This window comes from Spermophilus citellus, assembly GCF_964194105.1.
Source record: "Spermophilus citellus genome assembly, chromosome: 5".
Classification (NCBI taxonomy): domain Eukaryota; kingdom Metazoa; phylum Chordata; class Mammalia; order Rodentia; family Sciuridae; genus Spermophilus; species Spermophilus citellus.
Window position 1 is genome coordinate 165098923 of NC_138186.1, and position 21074 is coordinate 165119996.

The window sequence follows — 21074 nt, forward strand, 5'->3', positions numbered from 1 at the left end:
TGCTACCAAAATTATTTTATTGATTTCAACTTTGAGGAAAGAAATGAAGAAAGAGAAGGTGTGGTGAGCCAGTAGATCTAAATCTTTAGATACTTCTGAATTCTTTAAATCCTGATACTACCTACAGCCCTAGACACGAATCTTGAAAATCTTCAGATGTATGACTCGGGTTCGCTAGTTCAGGAGTGGATCTAGAAACCTTCATCTAACCACCGTTTATTGAGGGGTCTTATGTGCCAGACCTTGTTCCTGGCATTAGGGTTAAGTAATAAACAAAGATTCAGGGAATTCTCTACAGGGAGAAACCCAAGTGCAAGGAAGAATACCGTAGGGTCAGGCCAGGCTCAGTGTGTCTTCTACCCACATCAAAGGAAGGCCTCGGAGCAGAGGCCTGAAGGAAATGAGAGCATGAGCTTTGTGGATGTCTGAGGGAGAGCACTCTTGGGGCACCTGCCTGGCAGCACCAAGAGTCCAGGATAATAGAGGCGGGGCAGAGCGTGACGGAAAGAACCGCAGGGATGAGACAGACCAGAAAACCAAGCCTGTGGAGCCCTGTGGGTGGGCCATGCCTGAGCTGCAGAGGGCATCACCTGACGCAGGTCTGGTTATCAGCCCAGCAGACTCGGGGGGCGGGGGGCAGAGAACCAGTGGTGGCTTTGGACTGGTGGTGGCTGTGGTGAGGTTCTCTGGAGGGCTCCCTGATGGCTGCATGTGCGGAGAATGAGTTCATTCCTTGTCATTGCTGCATGAATGAAGCCACCTGGCTCCCCCCCCCCCCCCCAAGCTCCTGCTCTCACCTAGTCATGCCTTGGTGACTCACGCATGCATGGTCTCCTCCAGGAAGGGTTTCTCCTAATGTGTTTTAAAAATCACTCACTTAGTCATGTCCCTGTGTGACAGTTTCTCAGTCATATTTTTTCCTGATTCCAGATGCAAAAAAAATCATCATAATGATAACACATAGTGATATAAATTTGGGAGGACAGGATAATATTGCCCCCACTGTATCTCTTAATTCTTGTAGTTTTCTCTGGTTTTAAAGATCGCCACTTTATTATCATAATTTTATTTTTGGAGACGGGGTCTCACTATGCTACCCAGGCTGGTCTTGAACTCCTGGACTCAAGTGACCTCCCACTTCAGCCTCCCCTGTAGCTGGGACTGGACTGTGTGCCACTGTGCCAGCTTTTCTGTTGTGGTGCCATCAAACCTCACGTGTGGTAGGCAAGTGCTCCAGCCCTGAGCTACTCTGCGAGCCCTGCCGCTTTCTTCTATCCTAGTTCATAATTTCTACTTAATATCATAAGTCTTCAATAAGATTACTTAGGGATTTTCTTCATCATAAGGGATTTTCTTAATTTTTGTAAATAGAGTGACACCTGTCCCTGTGTTGGAATCACAGCAGTGCTGTGTTCTTTCCTGCATGTTGGGTGGTTGTGTCTCTTTCCGTGACTGTGGACCATTTCCCATTAGGGCATGGTAGCTGGCTTTCCTCCCTCCCTCCTGTCAAAAATGCTGTAAACAGTCAACCTTGTACATAAACCTTTGTCTGCCTCTCTGGTCATTTCCTTAGCAATTGAATTTGTAGGTCTTTATTCTAAGTCAAAAGACATGATAGGTTTTGAGATCTGTGACACAAATTGACAGCTAGTCCTGTGAAAAGCCAGCACCCCCACCATGTGCACCCCCACCTGCCCCTCCCCCTCCCTGGCAGCACCAGGGACTGTCAGAGGAGGAGTCCTGGCTGATGACTGGTGGTTTTCTAAGTTCTGGGTCATGTTCTCAGGGCACTGTGGTATTTCTTTCCTCTCTCAGATCATACTTAGAAATGCCAGGAGATGATACGAAGATGGGGGAGAGATGAAGACTAGGTGCTAGGGTGCAGCCGGCCTGCGGATCTGTAGGCTGATATTACTGTTGGTGGCAGAGCTCTGGGGGACTGGGCCCAGGCGTAGCACTGGGCAATACCTGCCCGGGCTAACCATTCTCGCCCTCTTCCCTTCCTGTCTGACGCAGACCCGTGCTGGCCATCGTGGAGGTGGAAGTACAAGAAGTCGACGTGGGTGCTCGGGAGAGGGTTTTCCAGGAAGTGTCCTCTTTCCAGGGCCCCCTGGACGCCACCGTTGTTGTAAACCTTCAGTCGCCAACCCTAGAAGAGAAAAGCGAGTTTCCTGAGGACCTGCGGGCTGAACTCATGCAGACCTTGGGGAACTTTGGGACAATTGTGCTCGTCAGGTAGCCACTGCCCTCAGACATGGGCTCCCGGCTGTGGGAGGATCTGGGAGGGCTGCCAGGTGGTTCCGGGCTGTGACTGGGCTTCTCTCATGTACTCCAGGATCAACCAAGGACAGATGCTGGTGACATTTGCAGACAGTCACTCAGCCCTCAGCGTCCTGGATGTGGATGGCATGAAGGTAAGTGGCACTGGGTCACACCATGGAGCAGGCCTGACTGATCTCACTTCTACATGGCTGTGTCTTCCCTTCCTCGGGCCTGGCTCATGCTGAACCTGTGGGGACCTGTGCCTCTGTGTAGGTGCCACACGGAGAAGGAGCTAGGATTGGCTATGGTTCTCGGATGTTATGAGACAGTCCTGGCTACTTGCAGAATCTGGCTGCCACTGAATTCTTAGTGTATTTCCCTGCCTCTGTGCAGGAGAGATTCCTTCTCTTCAGTATGTGTTTTGGGACATGTGGCTCATAGGTAGTTTCTATTTTAATAAATTCTGGTTTTAAATTTGCATGGAATGAAAAGCTGGTGATGAGGGGCAAACTTTTATTCAGACCAAATGTGAAAACTGTGCTGATTCCACCTGGGGCCTGGACCCCTGTTTTTTCTCAGCCAAACATGAAGATTGGCCTGTGCCGGGTGCACAGGTAGGAAAGGGGCACCCTGGTCACAGGCTCTGCTATGACTTTGGTATTTCTTTTCACTTACCATGCTGTCCTCACAGGTGAAAGGCAGAGCGGTGAAGATTAGACCAAAGACAAAGGACTGGCTGAAAGGTTTGAGAGAGGAGCTCATTCGAAAACGGGACAGCATGGCTCCTGTGTCCCCCACTGCCAATTCCTGTTTGCTGGAGGAAAACTTTGACTTCACAAGCCTAGACTATGAATCAGAAGGTCAGTGACCCTTCGAGGAGGGGCAGGCTAGTGTTGCTCCTATTTGGAAGGGTTATGGAGGACATTTGAAGTGTGAGTGTCACATCCATGTGATCCACTGTTCATGTCTAGGGATGATGCAGGAAATGGTAAAGGGACCCAGAGACATTTGGACTTACACCATGCTGTAGCCAGGTGTGGTGACACACACCTATAATCCCATGACCTGGGAGGCTGAAAGAGGATTATGAGTTCAAAGCCAGCCTCAGCAACTTAGTGAGGCCCTAAGTAACTTTGCAAGACCCTGACTCAAAATAAATAATACAAAGGATTGGGTATATAACTCAGTGGTAAAAGTGCCCTTGAGTTCAATCCCCAGCACCAAATAAAATAGAAAAAGGAAAAAAAAATTAGCTTTGACACTATTGGGGTTGTGGGTGCAAGTGGAAGTGGGAGCCAGGGAGGCGAGACCCCGGCTGGAGGTGGGCCGCAGCATCCTGGTGCAAGCCAGAAGACCCACTGACCAGAGGCTAGGCCCTTGCACTGGACTGTTTTTACCTCACTGTGGGCCAATCCTCCTCCCAGGGGATGTTCTCGAAGATGATGAAGACTATTTGGTGGATGAGCTCGTGCAGCCTGTGGTCTCAGACAGTGAGCTGGGGGGAGACGACCCTCCTGATGCCCCCAGCACTACAGCGGTGGCACCTGCCAGCAAGTCTCCGGCACTAACCAAAAAGCAGCACCCGACGTACAAAGGTAGCTCAGCCTCCTTCCTCACATGGGAGGAGACCGTGTCGCCCTGTCTCGCAGCAGGCAGTGCTAGGTAGTGCCAGCAGTCCTGTGCAGTCCTGGCAGAGGCCCAGGAAGGCAGAGAGTGTAGAACTGTGCTCTGGGCAGGAATCCAGTAGCCTCATGCTGATTTCCTCTAGGTATTTAATTTTTTACAGCTTGTACTACTGTAACACCAGGTTCAGGGTAATGCTTATTTCCACTGTAATTCCCATTTCCCAGTTCTCAAGTGTGGTTACATTTGTGATTTTTCATCCTGAAACTTTTGTAATTCAATCCTTCAAGAGAGAGACTTAATATCTACAACTTGACATATTGTTCCATTCACATAATATGATATTTTATACAGCTATATTATATAGCAACAGCATTATGTCATCTTAGACTTAGGGGAACTAAAAGGTCACTGGATGGAACTGCATACCCTGGATTCAAGTGTAGAGTAATTCTTTTTTTTTTTTTTAATTCATTTATTTGTATGTGGTGCTGAGGGTTGAACCCAGGAGCTTGCATGTGCAAGGCAAGCGCTCTACCTCTGAGCCACAACTCCAGCCCTAGAGTAATTCTTTTGAATAAGTTTTAAAGCCAACTGGTGTTACGTGGCTGGCGAGTAGGGTAGTTCATATTTCTGCATTAGACCAGATTAAGTCTGTTCCATCCTGAAGGTGTCCGAAACACATTCAGTGTCAGTCACCGTGTCCCTACTTGGACAGCTCTAACTTGACCATGTGTTGGGCCCCTTGAACTGGGCCCAGGAACAGAAAACAGGGCTGAAATTGAATTAAGGTACCTCCTAGGGAAGTGCCTTGCCAGGAAATGCAAAGACCCCCGTGTTCCCAAATGACAATGGTTCCCAAACTGAACAGTGGCTTGCCTCCTGGGAACCACAGGAGCTTTTAAAGTTAGAGACTGCTGAGCCCCACCGTAGAGATTTGGATGGGATCCTGGAAATCTGGCATTTTGTGACATTCCCTCAGTGGGTGGGATGCATGGCTAAGTCCAGCAGATGCTGCCCGACACAGAGGCAGCAGCTTTTGTCACAGTCACGGTGGCTGTGCGCACTGCTCATGCAGAGAGGCTGCTACCCTGGCATGGAAGCAGGTGCAGGAATGTACTCTTCAGAAGAGGTGGCCTCTTACCAGGAGCAGCTGTTATTTGGGCAGCCCCTGGGGGCCAGGCCAGGAGTGAACGCAGTTGCCTCTGAATGAAGAAATTAATAGAGCAAAAGGACCCTGGGCAGCCTGGCCCCTGGTGAGCACCAGGTGGGTATGTCCGAAACCTCAGGTATTCAGCCATTCCGCTGGAACCTGTTTTACTCCAGTTTCCGCCTCAGATGCACGGGCTTGAGCTGTTGGGTTTGAGGGACAGGGTGTCTGAGCCAAAGATGAAATATAAGGGGCTATGTCATGGTGAAGGAGAAAAAACCTGTAACTGGGTTTATGTCATGAGCCACAGGCAGCCACCTCCACAGGCCCCTCTTGGCTTCTCGGAAGGGATGTGAGGCCAGTCAAGATGGCTGACACTCATGAGGTGGCAGCCCAGGCTCTGGCCACCAGGCTGGCAGAGAAAGGGAAATGCTCTCAGCCTCCAAAACAGTGATCACTTTTTAGTGAGGAATGAAAACTTTCCTTCCTCTGTGTGGAATTCTGGCTGATTGTTTTAGAAGGAAACAGGCCTCCTCTTTAAAATTTGTTAATGTCTCTCAAGTCTGGAAAACAAACTGTCCAGGATTGACTGGGTGTTCCAAGAGGGCACTGATGCATCTGCCCATCAGGAAGGGGTGCCATTCCTGCTGAGGCCCTCCATTGTCCTGGGTAGCTCTGCCTGCCACGGGTGGCCTCTGTGCACAGGCTCTTGTCTGACCATTTACACCCGCCATATCCTTCAGACGATGCTGACCTGGTGGAGTTAGAGCAGGAGCTGGGAGCCATCGGAGATTTCCGCCACCGTTCTCCAAGCAGGTCTCTGTCAGTTCCCAGTAGGCCTCGGCCACCTCACCCACCGCAGAGACCCCCCCCTCCAAGTAAGATTTTGCTTGACTTTGGCTTGCCACAATGCCTGCTGGGGATAATCGCACATCTCCTGCTACTGAAAAAATAGCACTAAACAACCTCCCAGCCACCGAGTCCCCCCATGCTTTTCCCTGCATTGGGCATCTTTGTCTTAAATCCAGGACATACTGATAGTACAGGCAGTTGTCTTTCTCATGGCAAATGAGCTGTCCGTCCTGTACGCTGCTTCTGCTTTCAGCTGCCTTCAAATGGAAACCTTCAGAATGGAAACTTGGCACCGCAGCCCAAAGAAGAGGGACTGTTCTAGCTTTTCAGAGTCAGGCTGCTGCTTCCTTGGCCTGGCCCTCTCTGCTGCTTAGGAGTCTAGCAAGCCCAGGTGCCAAACATGTATGCCTCTAACCCAGGTCATGATCCCAGACCCCTGTCGCTGAGCTCCTCCCACTGAGCATGGGCCCTTCCCTGGCTCCAGTCACACAGGAAGTGGTTTTCTTCTCGATCCTTAAACAATGCTTTTCCCATCAAATTTGTCTTCATAACCTCAAAATACAGCTGTGGCCTGCTTTCTTTTGATCAGTTTTCATTTTACCACTGCAGTTTATTTTTACCCCCCCCAAAAAAAAATATGACAATCAGATGTAGATTTTTCCACAACCATTCCTTTCAGGTTTGGGTTCACGATAGTGATCCGTGGCAAGCAAGGAGCACATAGCATTTGAAATGTAGTTTTGCTTTTTTGGGTTTATACTTAAAAAATAACAGATGCAGTGGTAAATACCTGTAAACCCAGCTAGTTTGAGGCTGATCTGGGCAACTTAGTGAGACCCTGTCTAAAAAAAAAATAAAACTACTGGGGGCTGTAGTTCAGTAGTAATGAAGCACTGGGTTCAATTTCCAGAATTGCAAAAAATGAAGATAAATTTAACAATCATGTAATTGTGAAAAGTTTTATAGAGAACTATGAAGAATCAAATTTAAAAATTCACTTGATTACCTACAGATAAGTTACTAACCAAAATACTTTCAGCCTTTCTCTGTTACATATATCTGTAGTTACACGTAACTTTAAAAATATTTTGTAAGCAAAGTTGGTTTCTATTTCACTTGATTGTCTTTCATTTAATGAAACACATTTTCTGTGTCACTGAATATTTTTAAAGAGGACTTGTTAATGGCTATAAACATAATGTTACATAGTTTATTTCTCTGATTTGGGAATTTTTTTTGTTTTCCTCAAGACATTTAAAAAATTTGGACCTGGTAATGATAGTGTGTTTTGAACCACTTAAAAATCAATTAGTTTTTATATCCAATTAGAACCGCCCCTAGAATATTATATTCAAATTTGTCCAAATCATGCTTCTACAGAGAATCTGCATTAATAGACCAAGCTGTTAGAGAATTAGAAGAGAAACTCCTCACGCATGCTGGGCATGCGCTCTGTGCCCCGCCAGCACCCACACCTAGCCAAAGCTGCATCTGCCTGCACAACTGCCTCCCTCAGCTTTCTTGTAGCTCCTTGGCAACTTGTGACTTCACTGAGGCTGAGATCTGCCCTTGTTGGTTTTTGCAGCTGGTTTAATGGTGAAAAAGTCAGCTTCAGATGCATCCATCTCCTCCGGCACCCATGGGCAGTATTCAATCTTGCCGGCAGCAAAACTTTTGCCTGGAGCACCTCGGCAACCCGTGAGTTTCTCTGTTCAGCTCCAAGAAACAATTGCATTTCAGACATCTCTAGCCTGCCCCAGAGATCTGCAGGATCTCTCTTTGCCCCTCTCCTTGCCTACTACCTCATTCCCATCTCCCCTAACTCTTGTAGATTGTAAGTGGTTGTTCAGGGTATTCTACTAGAAAGTCACCTTGGATGAATCCCCAAGGGTCCCCAAGAATCCCCAAAGTGCAATCACAGGTTTTACAAGTCGTGCTTCTCTCCTGTGATTCTTGTCCTTGTCCTTGGATGACAGGCTGTTGGTTAGCATAAGGGAAGATAGCAGAAATTGAGATCAGTCATAAGAAAATAAATGATGGTCATTCTGGTGCCAGAATAGTTGAGAGAAGCTGCTAAAGAGACCTAATAACCACATAGAGGGTCATAGCAAGACTAACCCTCGTGGGGGTCCAGAGGGCCCAGTGACCTGCCAAGTGTTGTGAAGGTCAGCAGGAAGAGTTTGGCAGGTGAAGGCAGGTGCTGAGGTGCCTGAGTCACCACACAGTCTGGTGAGCCAGGCCAGGCAGGCACACACCGTCACAGGCCACAAGGAGTGACTAGATAGCAGTGGTGTCTGATGGTGATGAGTAAGGAAACTCAGGTTATCTGGAAGGTATTTTAATACTCAGATAAGCCATGGAAGGTGTGGCATAGTTCTGCTCTCTGGATTTTATCTGATTATTGAAATAAAGAGATTGTTTTACCCCATTGCAAATCTTTCATTCTCTGGTTTGGGAGACCGGAGTCATCAGCTCTGACCACTCCTGGATTCTTCTTCTTGGAATGAAAGTGCTCCTAGGGGAGGAGGGATTGAGGGGTTCAGTTTAGATTTGGTGTTTTTAATCCACATCTGATGGGGCTTTGTAGGGTTCACATATATAGCACAGACCCCTACCACCTGGCAGACTGGCAGCATGTGCTGAACACACCACCACCCAGGCTGCTTTCCCCCCTTGTTGACATGCTTCTCTTCTTCATTCTGTCCTCAAGCCCAAAGCTAGGACCGGAATAAGTAAACCTTACAATGTTAAGCAGATCAAAACCACCAATGCGCAGGAGGCAGAAGCAGCAATCCGATGTCTCCTGGAAGCCAGAGGAGGTAGGTGGCCTACACTGGGGAAGCTCCCTGTGGAGGAGGCTCAGTCTCCTTTCTGTTCATTTTCCCACTGAAAGTGGCCTAGGAAAAGATCTTTTTTTCCTTTTGAAACAATATAAAATGAAAGTAGCCTTCAGTAACATTTTACTTATTTCATTTGTTCTCTATTTAAAATTCAGTAAGTATATAAAATAAACCCAGGATTATTAAACACTATTTAAGAGAAAAATAAAATAAAATTGTAAAAAGGTTAACTGCAGGTGCTGACTCAGTCTGGCCAGCTCTGTGAAAGAGACAGCTGTGTGTCCTCATTTCAGGCTCAAAATCTACCTCTTAAATCTGGAGCAAGTGTGAGTCAATTCTTCACTGTCATGGGAGGCCCTCCTCCACCACAGTGCCTGTTGATTTTTTTCTTACTTCACTTACTCCAAGTTATCATAGTTTACTTGGGAATCTCCCATATTTAATCACTGGTAACTCACATTTGTTTTGGTTTGTTACAGAATCTCTTGTAGAGGGGAGATTGTGCCCATTGAAAAGGCATATGCAATCACAGTCACCTAATTTGTTTTGAGCCAGTATTTTAACCTATTTGGGATTCTTACATAAATTTAGGGAGGTTGAATTAGAAGGCTGTTGTGGAACTACATACCACAGATAGTTTATTTTTATTAAAAATTAAAACTGTGTAACAACCCACACATGCCTATTAACTGATAAAACGACCAAATATGGTATAGCCATACAATGGAATATCATTCTGACATTTAAAAATAAGAACTGATACATGGTACACTGTGGGTAAACCTTGAAAACATTAGGCCAAGTGAAAGAAGTCAGACACAAAATGCCGTAAATGTCCAGAACAGGCAAATCCATAAAAGTTATTAGTAGTGAACTGGGTGTGGTGGCACACACCTGTAGTCCTAGTGACTCAGGAGGTGGAGGCAAGAGGATTGCAAGTTTGAGGCCAGCCTCAGCAATTTAGCAACAAACTTGGCAACCTATCTCAAAATAAAAAAGTAAAAAGGACTGAGGATGTAATTCAGTAAAGTGCCCAAGTTCAACCCCCAGTACCAATAAAGTTTGGTGTCCAGGCTAGAAAGAAGAGGGAATGTGGAGTGACTGAAATGGATATGGGGTTTCTTTTTGGTTAATGAAAATACTCTGAAATTAAATAGTGGCAGTTACTGTATAAGTTTGTGAGTATATTAAGAACCACTGAATGTTAATGTAAAATGAATGAATTTTATGGTATATAAATTACATTTCAGTAAAGCTTCTGTTTTTAAAAAACTCAGTTGTAGTTGCTAGTAGTTTGAGATTTTAAATCTACCCACATTCTCAACATTTTCTTGCTCATGAGCCTATTGGGATTTGATACATTTTAAGTCATCTCCCCTGAAAAATGTCAGTACGCATGACACTTTGCATATGGTATCAGGGTCTCGCTGATCTCCCATCAAGACCATCCCTGGGTACCAGGTCCCACCTCTATTGAGAAGGTGAACACAGAAAATACAAAGCTGGACACAGCTGGTGTATTCTGACAATCTCTGAGGATTTTTTTTAAGAAAAGAAGAAGTACACTAAATTAGTAAATTATCATTAAGATACAGACTTCCAAAGATTAAATCACACAGTAGGTTGCCTCATCCTCATGCTTGAGCCTCTGATTTTGTCTCAGGCGTCCCAGAAGAAGCCTTCAATGCCATGCCCCTGAGAGACCAAGGATCCTCCAAACTAGAGCCCAGCCCTGGGGAGGCCAGACCTGAGCCCTCCCAGGTGCCCCCACTCCTGCCCCGGCGGCCTGCACCCAGGGTTCCTGCCATCAAGAAGCCAACCTTGAGGAGGACGGGAAAGGTAGGGATCCGGAGCACTCTGAAGTTGCTCGAATATCTTCTTAGATAAAGGTATGTCTCTTAGACAAAAACCAAGTTCAGTTTGGCTTTTCCACCCACATTCTTGAGTCCTAAACCCAGCTGCTTCTTTATGGAAAGCTGTTTGACAACCGCTTTCTCCCTTGTCCCTCTGCTGCATCTTGGCCCCAGCAGAGCAAGAACAAGCAAGGCGCTGACTCCTTCAGAGACTCTCACTGTGAGAGAGACTTGGAGGGATTCTGCTTCCTTGGTGTTGAGCACCACGGGAACCACTGTGGGTTGTTTTCCCAAGTGGCCCGGCACTGCCATCTGTGTGGTGTGTGCACGTGGTTTTACACGCACAGATTTTACGAGTATTGGAGAAGCATTGAGTGATGTCTGGGTTAGCAGTTCTGCCAGGGCTCACGTGGCTGCAGTCTGTTGAGATCCGACAGCTTTTCTTGCCACTTTTCTTGCAGATTGTTTTTTGCTCTCGCTCTCAAGCTTCTCAGCCTTGCTTACTGCTTCAAAGACATGAGTTTGTAAGGACAGTGGCTGCCCAGAGACTGGCACCTATAGACACATCCGGATCTTCCGTTTGATCTCAGTTCTAGGAACAGGACCCTCGGTAATCCCTGCCTGGGCCTCCCAGAGTGACTGCTTCTCCTCTACCTGTGGAGAGCATGAGAGGTGGCCCTGGTGCCCACTCTTCACTGAGCTTGCTTTGTATTTTCTGGGTTGCGCTTCTTCATGTTGGCTCGTTGCCACATGTCCATTTTCCATGCCTTCTTGCAAAATGGACCCTTTCCTTCCTCTTCCTTCCTGCATTTGCTTTGTCTTTTAAAAGCCAGGAGCAGAATAGATTCATTTTCCCAACCAGCTGCACAGGAGCTATGGTGTCAGGCTGGTGGAGAAAGGATCATGCTTTTGGTTTGTTTTCTAAAGAACCAGAGGAGACACTGGGATACCCATGCTTGCCCACCAGGAATTGCTTCCCTAGCAAAACTGCATTTCAAACTGTGGGTTGATTTCTTTGTGATAGTTTTGAAGCAGAACTAAGGAAGTGAAGTTCCTATGTAATGTTTTGCATTCTTCATATTTAAATAAAAATGATTCAAGGAGAAAGGCTATCCATTGGTCCTTCATATAGCTTCATGCTGTGACATGTCATATCTCCCGAGTTGGCACAGACTGCATGAAGTATCTGCAAAGCTGCGGCCTCCAGGAATGTTTTCAAAGAGGTTAGCTTTACATAATGAAAGAGCAGAACTCCCTTTCCTAAGGTAACAGACAGTTTTGTCTCAAATTGCTCACTGTGACCCTGGTTTCAAAATTCCCACTCATCTTTCATTGGACATGCTGGTCTGTCCTGATCAATGTGTGCTTCCCTAGTGACACTACTGGCATCTCAGACTTCCTCCAATCCTGAATTGGCTGGAATGTCAGCTCAGTCTCCTCCCTGTTCCCTGCTGCCCACTGAGTGTTCTAAGTCTCAAATTACTAAGGGCTGGCTTCTTAGTTACACTCTGTTTTACCTTTCCTCAGCCCATGTCACCAGAAGAACACTTTGAGCAACAGCCTATCCATTTTATAGTCGGAGACCCAGAGACAAGCCTTGAAGCCCCTCTTCTGGCTACAGCCCCTCGAGTCCCTCCTGTTCCCAAGCCAAGAACATTTCAGCCCAGTAAAGGTGACGAGAGGAGGCCCAGCAATGGAAAGCCAGTGCCAGATGAAGCCCCTCTTGTGGCAGGAGCCACCATGCCACCTGCTCCAGAGGCTCCATCTCTGGTGCCCAGGGTGCCCCCAAGGAGGAAGAAGTCTGCACCAGCAGCCTTCCACCTGCAGGTTCTGCAGAGCAACAGCCAGCTCCTCCAAGACCTCACCTGCAGCAGCGGCAACGGCAGCAGCAGCAGCAGCTGTCTATCCGGACACCAGCCCGACACTGATAATCTCTTTCCACAAGTGGGTTTTCTTGGCACTACATCTGCCACAAGCCCAGAAACTGATAGCTCCAGAGTAATGAAGCCAGAAGCAGCCTCCCTTCTTGGTGATTATCCGGATCCCTTCTGGAACCTTCTCCACTACCCTAAGCTGTTGAATAATGCCTGGCTTTCCAAGAGCTCTGATCCTTTGAATACAGGGGCCAGGAGCCCTGAGAAGGCACCCAGAGACCCAGCACAGGTCAGCACTTCAGAAGCTGCTGAGGGCAAGATGCCATTAGACCATGGGGGAGAAACCTTTGGTCACTGGGTGACCATCAGTGACAAAGACAAGAGGACGACACTGCAGGTGTTTGACCCACTGGCAAAAACATGACAGACAACTCTGAAGGCACTCCTTCGCAGAATGGAGCCCTTCTTCCCCATAGGCAAGGCTTGAGCAGGGCAAAGCAGACATCTATTTAAAGGCACACTGAAAAGAACATTAGTGCATCTGTCACTCTTGTGTAGTTTATGACAACTCTTTTTTCAATAAGATTGTTCAGCTATGAATATGGTTTATTCCAGATTTGTGCATTTTAAATTTGCTCACAGGGGAACAGGATGACTCCTGTTAGGTTCAGTGTGTGAATTTTAAGGAAGAAATCTAGCTATAAGGCCCAAGAAATTCTCTCCCGTTGAATTTTAAATGGTTGTTCAAATTTTGTGTGTACATAGTAGAGTTTTTGTTTCATGTTGTTTGTATTTTACAGATTTGGAATAACTCTTAGGTGACCCACCTGAAAGTTGATGCATAAAGGATGATACTAAAAGAAGTTGGGAACAGTAAAAGTTGTTCCTGGCCCACTTTAAACCAGGTTTTAAAAATCAGAGATGGACATGACACTTGGTCAACCAAATGTCTAGACTTGTATGTTCCTGTGAGCCCTTGTTTATTTATATAGTCCTTCCTATCTGCAGGTTCTTTAGCCACAGATTCAACCAACCACTCATCAAAAATATTGTTTAAAAACTGCACATGTACTGAACACACCAGACATTTTTCTTGTCATTATTCCCTAAACATTACACTCTAACAACTATTTGCACAGCATTTATGCTTTATTAGGTATTATAAGTAATCTTGAGATAATTTATGGGAAGACACGCATGGGCTTATGTGCAAATACTATGCCACTTTATATAAGGAGACTTGTGCATCTGTGGATTGTGGTGTCTAAGAGGGTCCTTGAAGCGATGCCCAAGAATTCTAAGAGGTGCCCTTGATTATATGTAAATCTCATGGGATTTACACTATCTTGGTTCTAAAGCATACACCATTAGCTTACCCTCAGTTTAAACTAGCCGAAGACTCCTGGACCATGTCTTAGACACTGCATGCCCTTTAAATTGCTGTGGTCTTGAACTGTGGTGTGCTGTTCACAGCAGGTGGTATCCACCCTCTGGTCCTTATTAACTGAAACCTCATGGACTCTTTCTTCCCCTTGTATTCCAAATCCCATGAAGGCACCAAATGTGAAAACTCATCCTGGCACATATAATATTTTCATTGTTATTTGTTTCAACTTATCTACCTGGTTGTGGCTTTAGGAAGGAAAGAATTCTGTTTCCCTGTATATAACAATTCCCAGGGCATTATATCTGGGTTTGTTTATCTGTTTATTAGGTTTATTTTTTTCTGTATGTTTTTCCTATACATTTCCAACACAACTTCTCAAATATTCAAGAATTGAGATCACCGTACTGTTTCATATTTTAAGATCCATGTTATAAGGTCTAGAATTCATTTGGAGCAGATATACTATTGCTTAGAACAAGTTCACCAGTAAAATCTCACTGAGTCACCTGCCATATTTAGGTCTTTCACATGACCAATCACAGCAGTGATACTGTTGTCCCTTATGCAGCACAGGGGGCATCCTGTACCAAATGCTATTGGCTGGGATAATCATGGTCATCTTACCTAGGATATACTACTCTTCATTACCAATAAGACCTCTGAGATTTTTTTATTTGTTTTTGTTGTCACTGTCAACAGACTGTAAGTCATATCTGGTTCTCAAACAAAATTTTGTGTATATCACTCCTTCTGAAAATTAATAAAAATCAGTGCCCCACAGAGATGAACAGGCACACAGTTGAGCAGTCACAGAAGATGTTGATTAGGTGATCAGAGTGCCACTGATGGCACTTACATACTTGAAAGGATTATGTTGTCCACTTCTTGTTTGTTACAGAGGTAAAAATCCTATAGAGTTAAGGGGAGAAAGCAAGATGGGTTGCTTGGAGTTAAATGATTGGCCAAGATGCACATTGCTACTAACAGGTAAAATCTGGATAGAATTGAAGATTTCTTCATTCAAATGCTGTTTTCCCTGTACCCTCTTTTCCCACCAAAACCAAAACAACAATAAAAGACCACAGGCAGATTTGAAAGCAGATATATTTTACAACCAGTCAGAAAAGCAGAGGGAATCAGCCCTACAAAAGCTGCTTGCAAGAGGTGGGCAGTGGGCCTAATCTGTAGGTCTTTCCTTGTTCTAGATACTAGCAAATAGCAAATGAATGGTACAGAACAAAAAGGTAAAGTTCCATTAAGACAAGTGCTCATCAGACAGGTCACTCGAGATCTGACGGTTACTGTTAACACAGAAAATTTTGTTGATCTAGGAATGCAAGAAAATTTACAAGTAAAGAATTGACCAGGGGGCTGGGGTTGTGGCTCAGCAGTAGAGTGCTCACCTGGCACGTGCAGGACCCTGGGTTTGATCCTCAGCACCACATATAAATAAATAAGTGAAATAAAGGCATTGTATCCAACTACAACTAAAAAATAAATCTTAAAAAAAAAAAAAGAATTGACCAAGTATTAGTGGATCATGGGTGTTCACATTTAGTGAACAACATATACTGGATTTTGAGTTGGCAATATGTATGGTCCTCACACCAGAGTTCTTTTAAGAATGGAGGAAAATTGGAATAGCTTCATCTATTTTCTTAAATCAATGTTTATTAGCTGGAAGGTTTGTCAAGTTAGCAGCAGAGTCTGTTAAATAACCTTGATCATGACCAGCTGTCTCGGAAGGAATTTCATTTTTTTTTTTTTTTTTTTTGGTCTGCTGTGATGCTACCATAGGGGGGACTTCTTATGACCTATGGTTTCATTACCACTGTTCTGAAACATAGTGGAAGTAGAGTGTTTAGTAGCATACTCACCAGTCAGCATTGGCTCTCTGACCACAAGTCTAGTCCCTTTTAAAACAATCTTCTCAGACTTCTTGCCCATTTTTAGAATTTGTTCTGGTAAGTGACTGAAATCAGGACATCTGTCCAAGCAATGCCTGAAAATGTTGAAAGTTGTTAAAAGTTATAGATACTTAATAAAACTGACATAAGTAGAAACAAAGTATGTATTAAAAACTTTGTGGGTGATGAAGGAACACTGCAAAGGTGATTGATTGTGGGGGATGAGTGATTAATAAAAACCCTATAATATTTTTTGAAGTGGTAAATTTGTACTGATGTTGTACAGAATATCTATTAAATTTTTTGTCTTTTTAATTGGGCTTATTTCTTTTCAGATATGAAGAAAACCTTGGAATATCTTATTTGGCTAGCCTTCTGTTCTGGATCAAATGTTTGTTATTCCTATATGTGAGTTTTTTATTTTGGTTCATTTTCATAACCATCAAATTACATTGAAAAAGCAAAAATAATCAGGTTAAGTTTTTTTGACTTGAAAGGTGCTAGCAGGGACCGCTGCCGTGCATACTCTGTAACTATGCCACACTGTCTGTAAGACCTGGGAGATGATGGGATGTAACTTCTCTTGGGCCTTACAGCAAATTTCAGAGCTCAAGCTGGTGGAAGCACATTACAGTGTAGAGGCAGGAGGGAGGAAGTACTATTCAAGTTCTGTTCTGGTGTGTTCTATGCCAAACACCACACAAAATATGTCACAATGTTCTTTGGTGGTTTTTGAGGAATGAGAATATACTGATAATTCAACCATAAATATGGCTGGTCCTTCATGACCTGTGAGGAGTACCACATTGGATTCACTTACTCTGGGTTCATGGCACTGTGACTCGGGAAGAACCTTCCTTTCCAAGGCACTGGTGGAGATGGGCCTTATACTCATTCATACAAGGTAAACTGTTTGCCTGTATATGAGATGACAAGAATTTAAGTAAGTGATTGTCAACAAAGGATCAGGGAACACTTGAGAAAAGAGGGTTAAGAATTTTTTGTTTATTTACTTTCTTGGAGGACAGCAAAGTTGAGCAGGACATAGAGTTCCCATACACCGCTTACTTCCATACATTCAGCCTCCCTGTACTGATGTCCTGCACCAGAATGGTACATTTGTCATAACCAATTGACCTGCATTGACATATCATTATCACCCAAGGCCATAGTTTACTTGGGCTTTACTCCATGGGTCTGGACAATTGTATAATGACAGGTATTACAGGGTCCTGTGCCAGCAGCTTCACTGCTCTGAAAACTCTCTGCTCTGCCTGTTCCTCCCTCCCCACCCTGCAGCCCCTGGCACCCACTGATCTTTTCACCATCTCCATAGTTTTATTTAGAGCTGGAATCATGCACTACATTGCTGCCTCGTACTGGCTTCCTTCTATTACCAACACACATGTAGGCTTCCTCCATGGCTTTTTATTCATGTCTTTTTAGTGCTAAGTATTCTACTGGCTGGATGTACCACAGTTGATTTATCCATTCCCCTTCTGAAGGATATTTTGGTTGCTTTCAGGTTTTGTCAGTTTACCAAAGAGGGCAATTGCTGGATCATATGTAACAGTATGTTTTGTAGCAAACTGCCATGCCATCTTCCGAGGTGTCTAGTCTGGTTTGCATTCTCATCAACAATGAATGAGAGTTCCTTTGGCTCCACATCCTTATCAACATTTGTTGTATTTTTGGATTTGGGTCATTCTAGTAAGTACTCAGTGGCATCTTCTTGTTTGCCACCTGTATATTTTTGGTGAGATATCTACCCAAATCATTAGCCCCTTTTAAATTGGATTGTTCAATTTCTTGCTATTGAGTTTTAAGAATTATTTATATATTTTGGACATAGATGTTTTTAGATGTGGCTTTTGCAAATATTTTCTTAGTCTGTGTTGCCTTCTCATTCTCTTGGCATTATCTTTTGTAAAGCAGAATTAAGAATTTGAAAAGTAACAAAGTGGATTTATGTACCTGGAAGGGATATTAGCTGATGGGAGAAACAATTTCAAAGGATTAAATGAGTTTAGGGTTTTAATCTATAGATGATGAAATAGTGGGTAGTGGTGATATCTGTGTGTGTGTGTAGGACGGTCAAGGTGACAGGCTTTGCCTAATAGCAGCTTGTCAAAGCATCTGGAATGTAGTTTATTAATAGTGTGAATTAGGGGCCCCACACCTTCTTACTGAGGGATCGTTAGACAAGTACACTTAATAACAAACCATTGCTCATGCTTCCTTAATTGTTTCTCAAGAGAGTTAATTTTGTTGACATTTTCAAATAACAACTTCAGGATTTATATACATTATTTGAATTTCTTTTCAATGTTTAAAACATTTTCGTTAATTTCAACTTTAATTTGTATCTGTTTTCTATGTTTTAACTTCGTTCTTTTCCTTATCTTAATTAAAAGTACTAGTTTCCATTTTTTTCACAATAAAGATATTTAAGGTTATACATTTCCACCTAATTATAGCCTAACAGCACCCTAAACATTTTGGCATGAATTATTAGATTATAATTTTGCTTTTATTTTCTCTTTATTTAGGTGGCTGTGTACATTCCAAGTAAAGGTTTTTTTTTAAAAGAGAGAGAATTTTAATATTTATTTTTTAGTTTTCAGCGAACACAACATCTTTGTTTGTATGTGGTGCTGAGGATCAAACCCGGGCCGCACACATGCCAGGCGAGCGCACTACCGCTTGAGCCACATCCCCAGCCCCCAAGTAAAGGTTGTTCTGTGGTTTTTGTTTTTGTTATTGGCAATTTAAAGTTACTTTTAATTGTATTAGTGTGACCTGAGAATATAACCTAGTAATGCATTTACTTTTCAAAATTGTTTGTTGTCGTGTGCGGAATTTTTTTTTTTAACTGGGCATTAAACACAAGGCCTGTGCTTGCTTAGCGAGAATTCTACCACTAGCTGTAACTCCAACCTTTTTAAAGTTTTTGAGACAGTGTCTCACTAAGTTGCCTAGATTGGCCTTGAATTTGTGATACTCCTGCCTCAGCTTGCTGATTATAGGCCTGGTGCAAGATTTGTTTGTTAGTTAGTTGGTACCAGGGATTGAACCCAGGGGTGTTCTACCGAACCACATCCCCAGCCCCTTTTTATATTTTATTTAGAGATAGGGTCTCTTGAACTCACAATCCTCCTGCCTCAGACTCCCTAGCTGCTGGGATTACAGGCGTGCAGCACCGCACCCGGCCACAAGATATATTTTTTAAGTGATTTCAGTAATACAAGAAATCTTTTTCTTTGGTTGTAGGGTGCAAAATTGTGTGTGTGTGTGTGTGTGTGTGTGTGTGTGTGTGTGTGTAGAGAAAGAGAAAGAGCAAGGTTGATTAATTTCCTCTATGTATTGCTAGACAGATTCTCATGTAGGGCAGATCTGGAGAGGGGGATACTGCCCACTGTAACCAAGAACCAAGAATCTGTAGATTTTGTTGAATAAATAAATGCTTCTCAATTTGTTAAGTTTTTTGATTACTATTAAGACTTTGAATGACAGATTGCCTTTTGACCAGTAGTAGATGTTTCTCTGGGGGAGAGGGTCTCCTTAGCTGGCATAATTCTAATCCTTGGGGCTCTCTGTCCTGTGCCATTGGTCTGTCTATGCCTGAACCAATACTACATTGATTCATTTCATTTAACTTTGGTATCTGGTGAAACAAACCTTCCCACTGTAACCTTTTTCTTTAATGAATATCTTGGCTATTCTTAACTCCATATAAATTTTAGAATCAATGCAAATTCAATCTTAAAAAAGAGAAAAAAACTTATTCAAATTTTTGGAATTTTCAACTGCATGCAATAAAACTGACATCTTTATAACATTAAGTCTTTAATTTAAGGACATGGTATATGTCTATATTTAAAGTTTACATTAACAGTTCTAAAAATCATTAATTTGTTGTAAAAATTTTAACATATATGAAATCAGTGTGAACCCTCAGATATCAGATATATCTAGATTTAATAATAATTAACATTTTGCTATATGTCTATGGGTTTTTCTTTTAAGTATTTTAAAATAGTTCTGCTATCACATTTGACTCCTAAATATTTTCAATGTTGTTTATTTGCCATTCCTTGGATGTAGCAGACTTTCTAAGTCTGGTTTATTTGACTTAGCATGATTTTCTCCATTTTCATCCATTTACCAGGAAATGCCATTATCTAATTCCTGTTTATGGTTGAGGAAAACTCCATTGTATATGCACATTTCCTTGATCCATTTATCTACTGATGGGCATCTTGTTTGATTTTATAATTTGGCTATTATGTATTTGTGATGCTAGAAACATTGTAGTGACTGTATTGCTATAGTATATCAATTTTAGTTCTTTTAGATAAATACCAAAGAGTGGGATAGCTGGGTCATATGGTGGTTCTACTCCTAGTTTGAGGAATCTCGACACTGCTTTCCAAAGTGGTTGTACTAATTTGCAGTTCCACCAACAATGAATGAGTGGGCCTTTCCCCCCACATCCTCACCAACATTTATTATTATTTGTATTCCTGATAATTACCATTCTGACTGGAATGAGATGAAATTTTTTTAAAATATTTACTTTTTTTAAAGTTGTAGTTGGACACAATACCATTATTTTATTTATTTTTATGTGGTGCCTCCCACATGCCAGGCAAATACTCTACTGCTGAGCCACAACCGCAGCCCAAGAGATGAAATCTTAATGTAGTTTTGATTTGCATTTCCCTGATTTGATTTGCTAGACATGTTGAACATTTTTTCAAACATTTGTTGACCATTTGTGTTCCTTCTATTGAGAAATTCCTACTAAGTTCTTTTGCCCACTTATTGATTGGGTTATTTGGAGATTTTTTTGTTTTGTAGTTCTTTATATATTCTGGATATTAACCCCCTCTCAGAGGAGTAGCTGCCAAAGATTTTCTCCCATTCTGTAGGTGCACTCTTCACATTTCCTTTGCTGAGCAGAAGCTCTTTAATTTGATGGCATCTCACTTATTGATTTTTGGTTTTATTTCTTGAGCTTTAGGAGTCTTGTTGAGGAAGTCGGTGCCTGCATCTATGTAGTGGAGTGTGACCCTGTTTTATTCTAGAAGTCGCAAGCTTACTGGTCTAATTCCTAAGTTTTGGATGCATTTTGATTTGATTTTTGAGCAGTGTAAAAGATAGGGGTCTAATTTAATTTGTCTACATATAGATATCCAGTTTTCCAAGCACCATTTGTTGAAAAGGCTGTCTTTTCTCCAACATACATTTTTGGTACTTTTGTCAAGTATCAGAAGACTGCATGCATGCAGCTTAGTCTCTGTGTCTTCTATTCCCATGCTTTTTA

The 21074-nt window shown here is 43.2% G+C and overlaps 1 protein-coding gene across 9 annotated transcripts in view; it reads left to right on the top strand.

Annotated features, from left to right (window-relative positions):
• The window catches only part of SYNJ2 (synaptojanin 2), a 103146-nt gene that overhangs the window by 78446 nt on the left and 3626 nt on the right, over positions 1–21074 (top strand). For 5 of the 9 annotated variants that reach the window (XM_081295463.1, XM_081295461.1, XM_081295465.1 and 2 more), the window contains 9 exons: positions 2017–2235; positions 2336–2414; positions 2954–3122; positions 3687–3857; positions 5779–5913; positions 7473–7585; positions 8598–8706; positions 10391–10566; positions 12108–16000. In XM_081295463.1, the coding sequence (XP_081151589.1) occupies positions 2017–2235; positions 2336–2414; positions 2954–3122; positions 3687–3857; positions 5779–5913; positions 7473–7585; positions 8598–8706; positions 10391–10566; positions 12108–12878 (1942 nt within the window). In that variant the 3' untranslated portion in view covers positions 12879–16000. Of the gene's footprint in view, positions 1–2016; positions 2236–2335; positions 2415–2953; positions 3123–3686; positions 3858–5778; positions 5914–7472; positions 7586–8597; positions 8707–10390; positions 10567–11041; positions 11191–12107; positions 16001–16083; positions 16157–21074 lie in introns of those variants that run through there. The other 4 variants (XR_014022154.1, XR_014022155.1, XM_081295464.1 and 1 more) reach the window with 4 other exon arrangements.